Here is a 15868-nt window from a genome sequence, read left to right on the forward strand (position 1 = left end):
ATGCTCTTCTGATCAGGCCTAGGGCCTCTCCTCTCCTCTAGGGTTTCTGATGGTGATTTCTGGTTGGAACTATTTCAAGCCCAACTACAGATATTCATGACGTTCTAAGAAAAAAGTCTAGTAATCTGACAATATCTTTTTCAGTCTGACTCCAATTAACTCAGCCATAGTAATTCAGAAGGAAGCTCCTTCTGAGAGCAAGAAAGCCCATTAATATTTGTTACATAAATAAAAACAATCATTATTGTGATCATAACAATAGCAGCTAACATATATTGAGAGTTTTCAATATATAAGGCCCTGCATCAAGTGTTTATACTTTGTTTATTCATTTACTGCTCAGAACAGCCCTCTTTTTCACAGATGAGAAAACTGAGCCTCAAGTAGCTTATGCATATTTCCCAAGTAGATACAGTCAGTGTGGACCTTGGATTTTAATCCAGCTCTGACTAATACCAATATGGCCTACACTACCAAATTTTCTTATGGAGGGTCCATGAGAAATCATTTTTCATTTGCTATATTTTCATTAATTAATCTAGTTGACCATAGTGATGTTAATGTGTTGAGCTATATAATTTCATTTTATGTACATAAAATGAATACGAAGAGAATCAATATTTTCTGCTCATTGTATATAATATGCTTACCTGTATAGGACCAGCCAATCTCTTCAACAAGTTTTCTCTGTTGTCTATAATATCCATAAGCCAAATCTATAACCAAGAAAAACCAATTGATTAATGTATAGAAAAATATGTGTCCAAATATAAAAAATTATAAGGTCCCCCAAATCATTCATACCTGAATAGTCTTTTTTTTTTTTTTTTAGTTTTTAATTTTTATTGAGATTGTTCACATACCATACAATTATCCAAAGATCCAAAGTGCACAATCAATTGCCCCTGGTACCTTCATACAGCTGTGCATTCATCACCACACTTAATTTTTGTTCAATTTTTAGAACATTTTCATTACTCCAGACAAGAGATAGAATGAAAGAAGAAAAGAAAAAAAAAAAAAAGAAGAAAAAGAAAAGTAAACTCGAATCCTCCCATATCCCTAACTACCCTCCTCCCTTGTTGACTCATAGTTACTGGTATAGTATGTTTGTTATTGTTTATGAAAGAATGTTGAAATACTAGTAACTGTGGTATACAGTTTGCAATAGGTATATATTTTTTCCCTATATGCCTCTCTATTATTAACTTCTAGTTGTATTGTCATACATTTGTTCTGGCTCATGGAAGAGATTTCTAATATTTGTACAGTTAAACACGGACATTGCCCACCATAGGATTCAGTTTTCTACATTCTCATCTTTTGACCTTCAACTTTCCTTATGGTGACATATATGACTCTGAGCTTCCCCTTTCCACCTCATTCACGCACCGTTCAGCACTGTTAGTTATTCTCACATTTTGCTACCAACACCTCTGGTCACTTCCAAACATTTTAGTTCATCCTAGTTGAACAACCTGAATGGTCTTTGATTACTCCTTTCCACATCACCTTCCCAGCATCTCCCTTCAATCCCAGCCACCACCATTAGAGACTCCAATGCCCCTACTCTGGTAGTTACTGCAAATCACAGATGGCACATTTAAAGAACTTGGAAGCTCAGTCAGGGACAAAGCAAATACTCTGTGTAAAGCAGGGGTGACCTACAGAGGTTCGTCCCAAAGAGAGATTGGAGACAAAAAGGTCAACTTGTTCTACTTCCCAATTTTTCTTACCATTTCCCAACACTAAAACATGAAAATCCTACTGATTTGAGATACTCTTACTTTTGCAGGTCAAGTTTTATCAGTAAATGCCTCCATGAGGTTATCATCCTTTCAAATTTTGCTTCCTTTTGAATTCAAAACACTATTATCTGCCTTGAGTTGGCTGGGAGAGAGAATATGTTGGAAAGTGTACGTGAATTTGTACCCTGTAGCCCTTGGAGGAACACAGCTGCCTCAGTGGGAGGCCTAGGGCATTATAAAAGTAGTGGATGCCTCCTCACAGAGAGAGAAAGGCTCTAGATCTAGACCATGGGGTAAGGGTAATAGAAAGGAAGATGGATGGAGGCCAAAATCTCATTCTGCAAAATTCAAATTTTATCCTGGGGCCATACCTGCACCCAAGAAATGGAGATATTATGATTCATCCTCCTCCTTCCTATGCCACTGTTCTTTAATCCCAGACTGTACTAAGATTAGTAATCCAGTTCAGCTACATTGTGGGTTCCATAAACCTCTGTAGTCTAGATTTGAAATCTGACCAGCATTGAGAAAACAGTCTCTATGGAAAAGGCTGCAAATAGCTAGCTTATGAATGAACTTTTGGAACATTAGCTGTTCTTAAACTGGAGTTCTGGCAATATAGCTTTCATTTGAATGCAAGGATTTATTTAAAATATATACATTGACTTTTCTTATCAAATGGGAAGTGAAACCATTTCTTCTTATTCTTTCTACATATGTGTTTTCTCTTTATTGACAGTTCTTAATTTCAGGGATACAAATATCTAAAGGACATTTCAGAAATTATTTTCCTCTCTTCCATGTTTTACACTATCTGATTAGTATATTTACGAATCTCTGATTAGTCATATTTAATAACATGATATTAAATCACAGTTAAACTAACTAAAAGTCAGACTAACTATAGGAAATCCACATTCAGAACCCATAGGTTATTCAAAGCCAATACATAATTTGGAGAAGTAATAGGTTTGCACTTTTAATTAGCCATAAATACAGGTAAATATTCCATGGACCACATAGCACATTTTGACATATATTTGTATTTTTTCTTTCAATAACAGTGTTATTGAGACATAATTCACAGAGCATAAAATTCACCCATTAAAGTGTACAACTCAATGGTTTTTAATATTTATACAGAGTTGTGCAACCATCACCACAATCAACTCTAGAATATTTCATCACCCCAAAGAGAAAACTCATTCCCTTTTACCTGCTACTTTCCCATTCCCCAATCCTGCCCAGCCCTAGGCAATCACTGATTTATTTTCTGTCTCTACAGATGTGTCTAATCTGGACATTTCATATAAATGGAATCACACTATATGTGGTCTTTTGTGATGGGCTCCTTTCACTAAGAATAATGTTCTCAAGGTTCACCCATGTTGTAACATTTATCAGTACTATATTATTTTTTATTGCCAAATAATATTCTGTTGTATGGCTATACCACATTTTTCTTATTCATTCATCAGTCAACGGATATTTGGGGTGTTTATTTACACACTTGGGCTATTATGAATAATACTGCTATGAATATTTGTGCATACATTTGTTTTTCCACTTAAAAAGTGAAATACTACATTCACTAAGTTGTCATGTAAGATGGTAGTCATTTAAGATTAAATTCTGGGGACATGTGTTTCTTCATGATCCAAGAATATACAAACACAATGTTAAAGAGGGCTTGAAGAACTCTAGACTTGAACAGCCTAGAAAAAAAATTCTTATTTTAGAGATAAGGCAATTTATGCTAAAGAAATGTAAATGGTTTTTATAGGTAGGAAGTGCCAAAAATGGAAATAATAATGCATGGCTTCCGCCTTCTAGTCCATTACTCCTTCCAGGACATCAAGGATTCCTAACATTTCTGAGATGACTGCGTCTCTCTTAAGGTTACTGAGCAGCAACTCCCACAGCATGTATGCCCTTCAAAAGAAACATAATAAAACAAAACAATATAGTGGGATAGTGCTTTAAATAAATTAAAGAGAGTTAACTAGTTTTCAATAGGAATTTTCCTCTGAAACTCTGCACTACTGAGAACAGATCTATTGTCACATTTAATATATTTTAAATATAAATAGTCAAAAAATGGAATATATTTGTCATATAAATGTGTTTTAATGATTTCAGAAGACTGGATACCAAACAAATCCTACATTTAACAAGTATTCCCCTGAAATGAATAAAACTGTAAGCTCTTGTTTTAATGATTCAGTCTAAAGGATGACAGCAAAATATCAGTGGTTTTTAGCTTTCCTAGTAGGGTTTTATCACTACACAATGAGCATTTGTCCTTGGTTTTTAATTACTTACATTAAGAAAGCTTTTTCAATATAAGATTCCCAGGTGTTGGAGTTCTCTTCAGTTCCTCCATGTATTGTCCTCTTAATGTTACTTCAAACAATCCGTTACACATTCATATGCTAATTACATAGTCTCTGGCCGTGAGAGAGTACCCCACTTTTATAATTCTACTTAGAGACCTGATAGATGAGATGTGATAGCTCCAATGAACAAGAAAAAAAGAAGTTAGGTTCACAGTTTTGTTGCATTATATACTTTGAAAACCAGTAAATCCTACATAAAATAGAATCTATCAAAGTGCTTACACATTTTTAAATCTATTAAAGTGATGAAATGACTTTTTTTCTGTTTCTATGCATTTGATTTAGTTTCTTTAGTTTTTCTACCTAGTTTCTATTCCATTTAAACGCATCTGCCAGATCCATTTCACTGTAAGTATTCTGTAGTGACAAAAACTAAGACATTTCAGGAAGGGATTGTACACGATATACAACAATAAAATATATGTTAATTAATCTTTTTTTACAGGCCACTCTAAAATTTGTCGTAAAACTATTGTTCTTGAGGTGGCTTTTTACTTGCAAAAAAAAACTAGAAAAATTTGGTTTATATTCTTTTAGGTAACTTTAAATGTTTCTATTTCAACATATTCCATCTTGTAATTACCTTGAGCACCTACATAAAAGCATGCATGCATATACATACATATATATATATATATATATGTATACCTATGTGTATATATAATCCTTTATTTTTCTTCAAACTCAAATAATGGAAATCAAAATTTGTCTTCCTACATAGCCACTATATGGAAGACACAGACACATGCCAAACTTAGCATTTTTTTTGCTCAAGTTTTCTAACATAAAGAAAAAAGCCTGAGTGCTCATTTCCTATAAAATATAATTATAAATATTTTGAATTATAAAAATGCCTCTGGTTGTGCCCTTACATTAAAGATAGTCTCTGCTTTGCGTTGGTTGACAGATCATCACTTTTATCCTACTAAATAACCACCAGCAGTAGATCATAACCACAGAGATAAGCTTGAAGTCTAGGATTCTAAAACTAGATTGCTCAAAGTGGTCCTCAAAGATGTAACTTCTTGAATATTTTACACCCTTTAATTAAATCTCTAAGGAATCTTGGCATGGGGGAAGGAGATCAGTTGGTGATAGAAATCTGGAAAGGCTGAGAAGAAGGGATAGAATTAAGATATGGTTCTTTAAAGCCCTTGTTTTTTGATTTTGACAAGGAGAGACTTGAGGTGAGGAAGTGAAATGTTCCAGGTAGAGGAAAGGGCAAGGTTAACAAGAGGTAGCAAATTATGCAATCAAAGGTTGGTCTCTCATGTACGGTCCGCGCAGGTCACTAGGGGCTTCTTTGTGAGACTGGTGCACTGTGACACAAGGGTCACAACAATCTTCACACATTTTATTCTCATTCTGCCTTTTCCTCATACCTAGATTTCTATTAAAAATGGGAAGGAGGTAGTCTGCTGAGTTGACTGAAAGGCGTTGAGTAGATTTCATTTATTTGAGTATATTTTGAAGGGAAACATAAAAAAAGAATATGGAATAATCAAATATTTCTAACGGAAATGAAGGGGGTGGGAGGAAAATAAGTGGCTTGTGAAAGCTTGGAGAAAAGACCTAGAAACCCTAGAGACAATTTGGATTCATCACAACAATAATCAGCTAATAGATAATTTGACAGCCAGATATGCATAAGACTAAAGAGGCAGTGAAAAGAAGACATTGTAAATGACAGCAGTAATAACCATCTATCACTGGAAACTAATAGACTCCCCTCTCTGAGAAGAAAAAAAAAAATCAGAAATATGAGTTCCTTTAAGAAAGGAATTGGTTTTTGATTAAAGAACACCTGTGAACAAATCACCTAGATATAAAAGTCCTTTATTTCTTCAGATGTTCTGTAGTAAATATTTTTTCAGTTTGGAAAGAAAGCCAAGTTTATGATTCAAGTGATCTAAGCCAAAATGTTGGCTAGCTAACTCAGGCAAACTTTCTGAGTAAATTAAATTGGGCTTTGAGTTTGGTATAGAGTCTATACTTTCCAACACAGCAAGTTTTCTCTGTGGGATTCATCATTCAACGTAAAGGATTAGCTTGCTGTCAAATTGCGTTAACACATAGCCTGCCTTTATCCATGTGGAATGTATTTGTATCCATTATATTTGTAGATACATTCATGAAACATATTTTAGCTAACTATGGAAATTCAGATAACATGGCTTGTCTAGGTTACAGTAATAGTTCAAACATTACATTTATTGACACCAAACTCCCTAAAAACATATTGCTTTTAAATATATATTGTTTTCCCCCAAACCATTTGTTCCCCAATTTCAGATGCTTTCTAAAGTGTTAGAAAGAAGAGTTCCATTGGTTTTCTCCCAACTCTACAACAGTTGAAAAATAAAGTACTTTCCACAGTCTCAAAACTTAAATCACAACTTGGTACCATAAAGAAGGGCACATTAATTCAAATTGTTAAAGACAGGAAAATCTGGAAAGAAATAAATTATTAAGAGTCCAGGCGACCTCCTTATTTAAGGATAAGGTTAAAGAAATGAAAAAGTAGACACTTGAGGCACAATAATAAAAAATAAATCAAAAGGTGAATTATCAAAGGAGATGGAAAGGATGAACATAATGGAGCATGTAAAAGAACAATGGGAACCATTTCTTCCCTATGCTTGTTTTGGTAATGAGACATCCAATTAAATACAGATGTTCTTATAGGACTAACGAAGAGTTCAGAGGTAGGCAATTAGTTTTTATTGTTTCTTCGACACAGAGGATTATGCATGTCTTTCCAAAGAGAATTTGTATGCTGGCAATAAGTCTACAAAACCTGGCAATAAGTCTACGAAACCTACTCAAAACTTCTCAAGGAAGTTCATAATATTCATAGGTTCATGCTAGAAAGTAGCTAGTGATTTTTCCTATATGTAGATATGTGTTTAACCTTATATGATCATCTATATTTCTAAAGCGGAATTATTTTCTGTTAAAATATGCTAATAATTTTGTTCTTTATTACACCAGTAATACATGTCTGTTTCAGATACATTATAAAAGTTCGGATAAGCAAAAATAATTTAAAAATCACCTGTACTCACATCTCCAACATGTAAACACTGTTTATAATTTTGCACATATATATATGTTTCCAGATGTTAAACTATGCATGTATAATAAATCTATATTTTACATAGATTGAAATACACTATATAGGTTATTTGGTAACCTGAATTTTCTACAAAATAATAAATCAATGACGTCTTCTCAAGTTAATACAAACAGTTTTACAATATCATAGCTGTTTACTTAAAGCATTCTCCACATTTTGTACATTAAAATAGAAAGTTGATTTGATTTTAGAAAATGTATTATTTCTTAGTCTTAGATGATATGAATGATAATGTTTTCCATTAACTAGCCTTGCTTGAGCTTTATGTGTAAAATAAAATCTGTGGGAGATAAAGTACCACTTTTTTCCCCTGTCAAGTTTCTTCCACAACATTAAAATACTAAGGTGGCATAAACTCATTGTTATCGTACAGTGCAATAATAATTATAGCGACTTAGTTTATAACAAAAGGTGAATTTGCTCCACCATAAGAAGAAAAACCCAATTGTCTATGAAATAGTGATAAAGAAAGCAGAGAAAGAAATTTGTTTTGTTGTTACTTATGTAAAAATAACTATTGGAAGAAGGAGCTAAAAATAATATTACAAGTGAGAACAAAATTTGTATAAGAAAAAGTATATGAAAGTGGGTTGAAAACATGGAATTCATCAAAATACAAAAATAATGCACTATTACATTTGTGTTATATATTATTCATTATTAAACTATTACATACTATTATATTATTTAATCTGTACAATAATATGCTATCATTTAGCACCCATGTAAGAAAGCTATTGTCAAGTCTTATGTCCATGCACTTTCAATGCAATCAGGCATAGAACAAGAATGTCTGTCATACTGCTCTATGATTAGGATTGCTTGGGAAGTTCTGGACAACTGGCATACTAAAATAACCAGCTAGGGGATACAATGGGATTCCATTCACACCAACCATGAAAAGCACAAAACACCAAGAAAGTGAATAAATGAAGAAATACATGAACAATTATTAATATAAAAGAAAATGTGAATAAACGGAGAGACCTACCCCATCCTTAAATGGGAACATGGAATTTTTGGAACATATCAGTTTTTTAATGAATAGGTCACATCTCAGTGGGATGTTTTAAATTAGCAATATTATTCTAAAGTTCACAAAGAAGGATAAATGGAAAAGAATAATTAAGAAGAAAGTTTAGAAAAATAATGGGGGTTTCACTACCCAGGTATTAAAAGATAAATTGACAGGAAGATCAATGAAACAAAGCATACAACACTAAAATAGGCCCCAGTAAATATACAAGTTTAACATAGGATAAGGGGAACATCACAATCAGAGAAGTAATGTCTGAATAGTCAGAAAGATATTGGATATTCATTATTTGGAAAAAGACGTTCAATCAAACTTCACACATACATGAAAACAAATTCCATGTGGATTAAAGAATGTTTTTTTCAAAAAAAAGGATGCACAAATACTATAAGAAAAAATGTAGGTGAATATTTAATTTTTCATAGGATGGGGAGGGCCTTTCTGTGCACGAAAAAAATAAATGATAAAGAAATATTCATAGCTTTGATTACATAACTCAAACTTATGCAAAAATGAGTAATAAAATATAAATTACAAATGTTGAATTACTGATAACTATTAAAAACATATGAAGAATATAACAAAAGGGCAAAAATATGAGCAAACAAGATTCAGAAATGCAAATTAATCAATATATAAAGAAGTGTGAGATTTTATTGAAAATCACAGAAACAAATTAAAATAACACTGAGATACCATTTTCAAGCTATCAAATTATCAGTTGTTTTTTCCTTTTTAGTTTTAATATTCAATGACACCCAAAGAATCTTGAAATGTTCAATTATACACAGGTGGAAGTATGAACTAGTATAAATTTTTTAGAAAGTAAGATGGCAAGATCCTTAAAGTGCTTCATATTCTTTGCTATAGTAATTTTATTCCAAGAAATATATATATTTTTTCATTTAATCACATTTTTTATTGTGGAATATAACATATATATATGGAAGTGATAACTTTCCATGTGCAACTTATCAAGTAATTACAGACCAAATTTCAAAGAATGTTATGAGGAATATGTATTTTAAAATTAGCAGAGATGAAACAAAGGATCCCATACCAAGATGTGTACAGCACTGAAAGCAACAGTGAACCACTGGAAAAGATTTTAATGTGCAAAAAGTAGGGAAAGTTTAAATAAATTATGTAACATTTTAAACAATGTAACCTATGAAACAATGTCAAGCCATTGAAATTATGTTCTCAAAACTACAGACATGGAGAAGTGCACATGATTTAAGTTCTACTCGACAGTTATGACACAATTTTATAAATATTACATATATTCAGAGATGTAACTTCTCTGTGTTGTGATTTTTCCTTTTTTAATGTGTTCTGATGCTTTCCATATATTTTATGAGTTTCTACTAGTTAAATATTTAAAAAATTTAATTTAAAATATTATATGCACCTCTGAAAGAATGTCTCTGATTCTACAAACAGGTAATAGATAAACATTTAAATGTGCTTTGAAGACTGAGTAAAGAAAAATTTGAAATCTATTTTTCAGTCCTTAGTTTGGATTTTACAATAAAAGCTTCCTCTTATTCACAAGGGCTGCATGCAGTAGCTAAGGTAGGGCATTAGCAGCATTGTTTAAGTTAAGTGTAGAAAATCACAGCCAAGTCTCCAGGTGTTAGGCAATCTGAGCTCTTCAGCTACCAAGATAATTAACAACAACAACTACAGCAAAATATGCAATGCAGCAAATTTACAGATCACCCCCTTCGGTCACAATAGTCACTTTGGCTGTGTCTTCTTTTTGTGGCTAAACCTTAAAACAGTCTTATTTTAATTTGTGCCTTCATCTAAAACAATACTTCTTGCTTAGATAAAATTAAGCCGAAACATAAGCTTCCATCCATCAAGCAGGAAAATCTGGCAGCTTTGTGTGCTAGCAACCTATTCTGAAATGGGTGTGGATCATATGATAAAATTGTTGCCGGTGTGTTGACTGATTCATTATGTAGGTTATGTCTTGGCAAGGCAGAAAGATATCCTTGACTTCTTTCCAGGGTAGTGGCTGAAAATTCATTTTATTCACAAATTTCAATAGATTTTTTTTACTTGTTTAGATAAAAGAAAACTTTTATTCATAAGAAAGATATTTATTATGGTAAACTACTATTTTTTCCAATGGATTTTTAATGACTTATATTTTTAATTTGCCAATATCTTTTATAAATTTAATAAACCACTTTCTATTGCTCATTAAATCTACTTAAGCTTGGGCAGCATTTCAAGAAGAAATTAATATGAACATGATAGATCTGCTTGGTTTAAACTGTAAACACATAGAAATATTTTGTGCCTCTTTCACACAATTCTTAAGGTCAACAGTCTAGACCCTGCCTTTGCCTAGTGACCCTGGACAAGTCACATCTCTTTATTTATACTTCCAAAACTGTAAAATGGGGCTATATTGTCCCTGTTTACTTACGAGGACACTATAACAAGAGATAAAGTATATGTAAAGCCACTTTGAGATCTTTGTAAGACAGATGATTACATCATCTTTACATTTACTGAGTTTTATTTTTCAGTGTATTTAGCTTTTTCCTTTCAATAGTGAAGCAAGTTCCAAAAGAACAATGTGACATTTATATAATGTGCATAGCATGTGCTTTCAGTCACAAAATTATTCATTCATTCATTGGTTTACTATTACTATCTGTTTCTTAGCCTGTAGTACTTTTTACTCTTAAAGCCTGGACACTCAATGCAAAAGGCAAATACAAATCCTTATCTTCAAATGTTGATCTGAGTCCCCCCAAAATACTCTGAACACTGAAAAACATGATACATAATTTTAATTAAACTTAGAGGGACTGTCATCTAATTGCCTAGCTACCTTCCAAAATTAAAAAGCAAGATTTTCAGAACATTTATACTTTGTTTCAGAAAAGACTTGTCAGTTTAAGACCATTATTTATAAATAATAAAGTTCACATTGTTTATATTTTAAATAAGTCCTTCATTTTAGAACCACTTTCTCCACTAGTAACTTTAAGAAATTAAAACACTAATGACATTCATAATTAGTTGACTTCCAACTGTTAACACACTCTTACCACTCTGACCCTGAGTTTGCTCATAACTAAAAAAAAGGTTATATCTACTGCTTTATTGGTGTACATGTCCTATCGCCAATTGACTGTCAAGTGACAATTAGTATTCATCATCTCATTTCCCTCTGTTCTAAATTTTTATTGGAGTGGAAACTGTTCAAATAATATTAGCTCAATTGATTGGCACAGCGTAGAGATCTTGGAGGTGACTGACAGAATCATCTGCTTCACTTTCCTCTGCGTGATACTTTTACTTTCTCCCATTCATCTATCCTTTGCCAACCATCTCATCTGTACTCTTATCTTTAGATGTGTGCACTCTCCAAGGAACTCCATGCCTCTGTGGATGCTCATTCTGCAAACCATCAAAGTCTGCCTTAAAAAGAGGGGTGTCAGTTCAGCCACCAATCAAAACACATCTATCTTCAGGTTTTGGATTGGTGACCTATCCTGACCAATCTTACGATCTTACTGGTCCACTGCTGCAACAGCTCTTCCCAACTTCTGCCTGAAATTCCAGTGCTCTCTGCAGTGGCAGCTGCTCCAAGATGTTCATTAGGTTGCCTAGATAACCCGTTTATTGCACTCAGAGGAACAATATCTAAAAAGCATTCCTGTTCAGTACATAATTAATAGCCCTGGAGAGTACATCTCATTAGTTACTTTTTACACACAATTACAGACAGTTGGCCAGGGGTTGGATACTATTTATTTTGGAATAGTTAACTCAATTGGAACAAGCATGTTTTCTGTCCAGGTTTACCACTTGTGAAGATGTCAAGAGACGGAACAAGTTAATACAGTGTTTTCAGCCTGGATTGCAACCAGGACTGCTGGCATTCTGCCCTGGAGTTACTAGGCCACTGGGACACCTCAAGATAATTAACATACTCCTGTGGTGTCTAATGTGATAATGGTGATAGTTAAATTAAAAAGAGCATCTTACAATAGACCATCTTTGCATCTCAAGGGGATAAAAAAGTGTTTTTATAAAGAGACTTAGGACTTGAAGTTTATATATGATAGAACATTTAAGATATGAAATAGAGTTTATGCTTTCTTTAATACATTTATTGGCATTTAAATGACTTCACACCTTTTTGATATTTCTACTTTTGCCACTAATTTCATTAATGGCAAATAATTTTGAGAGGAAAACGTGTGACATCTTATTTATCATATGTTTACCCAAAGACACATTGATTTAACTTTGGAAAAAAAACCTTGTAACACCCATACTGTGTTCATGTGAATGTGATTTTTATTGATGTCTTGAGTTTTGCAATAAAAAGTGATGGCGTTATTGATCAAATCCATGATTAAGAAGAAATACGACATTCACCATTCTAAATTTACTCTTAATTATAAAAATGGTAATCTTTTGATTACAAAATAGTATTTTCTTTTCCCATATTTTATTCTTTAAATGGTTACCCTGGCTGACAACAGATTATAGGAAGAAAAGGCAAGGGCTAAATTTGTGATCTTGTGTCTTTATGTTCAGTACTTACACCTCATTAAATATTTTATATTTATGTTACCTGGTTTACAGCTTCTACTCTCTTATAATGTCTCAACTTCTTCAGGCAGTGGTCCCTCTCACAAAATTAAAAAGCTATTTCTACTCCTAGAAGGAAATGTATGGAAGCATCTTCAAGATCTAGTGATAGGCAGTAGTTTCTTAGACCTTACACCCAAAGCACAAGCAATGAAAGAAAAAAAATAGATAAATGGGAACTCCCCAAAACAGAATACTTCCGTGCTTCAAAGGACTTTGTTAAAAGGGTGAAACAGCACCAACTCAATGGGAGAAAATATTTGGAAACCACGTATCTGATAAGGATATGATATTCAAAATATATAAAGAAACCCTACAACTCAACAATAAAAAGACAAACAACCCAATTTTAAAAATGGGCAAAACATGAATAGACATTTTTCCAAAGAGGAAATACAAATGGCTAAAACACAAATGACAAGGTGTTCAGCTTCACTAGCTATTAGGGAAATGCAATTCAAAACCACAATGAGATATCACTACACACCTACTAGAATGGCCACTATTAAACAACAGGAAACTACAAGGATTTGGAGAAATAGGAACACTTATTCACTATTGGTAGGAATGTAAAATGGTACAGCCACTGTGGAAGACAGTGTGGCAGCTCCTCAAAAAGCTAAATATAGAGCTGCATATGATCTGGAAATCTGCTACTCAGTATATACACAGAAGAACTGAAAGCGGGGGACATGAACACACAACTGCACAATAGTGGCATTATTCCCAATTTGCCAAAACATGGAAACAACCCAAGTGTCCATAAACTGATGAATGGATAAACCAAATATGGTATATACATATGATGGAATATTATTCAGCAGTAAGAAGGAATGAAGTACTGAAGCATGCAACAATATGGATGAAACTTCATATTAAGTTGAGCATATTATGTTGAGCATATTAAGTCAGACACAAAAGACAAATATTGTATGATCTCACTCATACGAACTAGTTATAATATGTAAACTCACAGAGATAAAATTTCAAATATAGGTTACCAGGACATAGAATGAAGCTAGAGAATGGGGAACAGATGCTTAATTTGTGTAGAATTTTTAACTAGGTTGAATTTAAATATCTGGAAATGGATAGAGGTGACAGTAGCACATTACAGTGAGTGTAATTAACAGCACTGAATTATGTTTGTGATTGTGGTTGACAGGGGAAGTTGAGAGCCATGTATGTCACTAGAAGGAAAGACAGAGGTTAAAACATGGGACTGTATAAGAGAGTGAATCTTGTGGTGGGCAATGACTGTGATTAACAGTACAAATATTAAAAAGTTATTTCCTGAACTAGAACAAATGTATGCCACTATTACAAGGAGTTAGTAATGGAGCAGTATATGGGAACCACTGCAAACTATGGACTATATTTAACAGTAATATTTTTACAGAAACAGATGTACAACATTACTGCTTGTGATCAATAATGGGGGGAAAAGGGATATGGGATGTTTTGGGCTTTTTTTTTTTGAGTAATGAAAATGTTCTAAAATTTATTGTGGGGATGAAAGCACAACTGTGACGATACTGTATACTTTGGGTGGACTGTATGGTGTGTGAATATATCTCAATAAAATTGCATTAAAAAAGAAAAAAGTGCATTTTACTCCATCAAGGAAATTATTCATTTTTAAAAAAGCTATTTTCCATTTGTGATTCTTTGAAAGGTTGTGTGTCATAATGGAAACAGACCAGAACAAGAGATTAGGCCAGAAGAATGGAGATAAGTCCTGGCTTTTAAACTACCCACCTGTGAACATTTGCCCTCTAAGAGCTTCAGGTTTCTCTATCAGAAAAATAAGGCCCCACTATTCTGATGAGGTGGTTTGGGACCAACTGAGTTAATTTATGTGTATGTGTTTATAAGGATAAGACAATATATTAACATAAGGAATAATGCTTTCATTTGAGAACTAAACTGAATCCCATTTATACATTACTTTATAAAATGGGCAAAGGTTACTTAATGTATTACTGAGGCACTTTTTCTATCATTTCTTTTATGTTCCACATGAGATATTACCCAATTACATTGTTTAAAATGGCTCTTGTATTGCTTTATAGTTCTGTGGGCAAGTCGATTTTTTCTCTAAACCTCAATTCCCTTATCTACCAAATGGGCATAAGGATTATAATGACTGATGCTATTAAGTTCAATTGGGTAAAGCAGGTAAAGCTCTTAGTCCAGGGTCTGACACACAGTATACTTGGATATAGATATTGAACTACATATATAAATATATATATATATTATTTTTAGTTCACATTAGAGTTCATCCTAATTGCAATTGGTATTGCTTTTTTACCAACTTTGGCAATTTCTTCACTGGTTCTTCTTTGTAAAACAACATTTAATTTGGAAAAAAATTAAACAAATATGGAGTGGCAAATCCTCTTAAAAAAGAGACTTTCAGAAATAATGTTTACTGAATTCCAATACAAGAAGTACACATTATTCTACACGTATTCTTATGGTCAGTTTTACTCAATAATGTATTTCCTCTAATTGAAAAGACCAGTGGAGACTCAAGCAATTAGTCACATAAAATTTTAATTTAATTTAACTGAAAATGGTTTATTTCAAAAGCTGAATAGTTAAAGACATGGTTTCAAAGCAAATGAGTACACGGAATTCTTATATCACATTAGCAATATCCAGAATTCAGGTTTTGACATCCTCAACATGCATACAACTGTGATGAATTCAAAGGAAAGAGTCCGATAAACTACCCCAGAGTAGCAGACCTAACATAGGCAACTCTGGCCAAGGCAAAGGAGAAAATGTGATGCAAGAAATTCAAACAGCATCAAAAAGTGACAGCAGATAGTGGAGGAAGTTGACCAAACAACCATTCAAAGTCAGAAAGACAGTCTCAAAATAGCAATGGACTATTTAGTGACTTGAAAAATAGCACTCA

The 15868-nt window shown here is 33.0% G+C and overlaps 1 protein-coding gene across 1 annotated transcript in view; it reads right to left on the minus strand.

Annotated features, from left to right (window-relative positions):
- The window catches only part of PTPRZ1 (protein tyrosine phosphatase receptor type Z1), a 198544-nt gene that overhangs the window by 142264 nt on the left and 40412 nt on the right, over positions 1-15868 (minus strand). The window contains exon 2 of the mRNA XM_037837758.1: positions 651-716. Within this exon, the coding sequence (XP_037693686.1) occupies positions 651-716 (66 nt within the window). The remainder of the gene's footprint in view (positions 1-650; positions 717-15868) is intronic.

This window comes from Choloepus didactylus, chromosome 5 (genome assembly GCF_015220235.1).
Source record: "Choloepus didactylus isolate mChoDid1 chromosome 5, mChoDid1.pri, whole genome shotgun sequence".
NCBI classification, from domain to species: domain Eukaryota; kingdom Metazoa; phylum Chordata; class Mammalia; order Pilosa; family Megalonychidae; genus Choloepus; species Choloepus didactylus.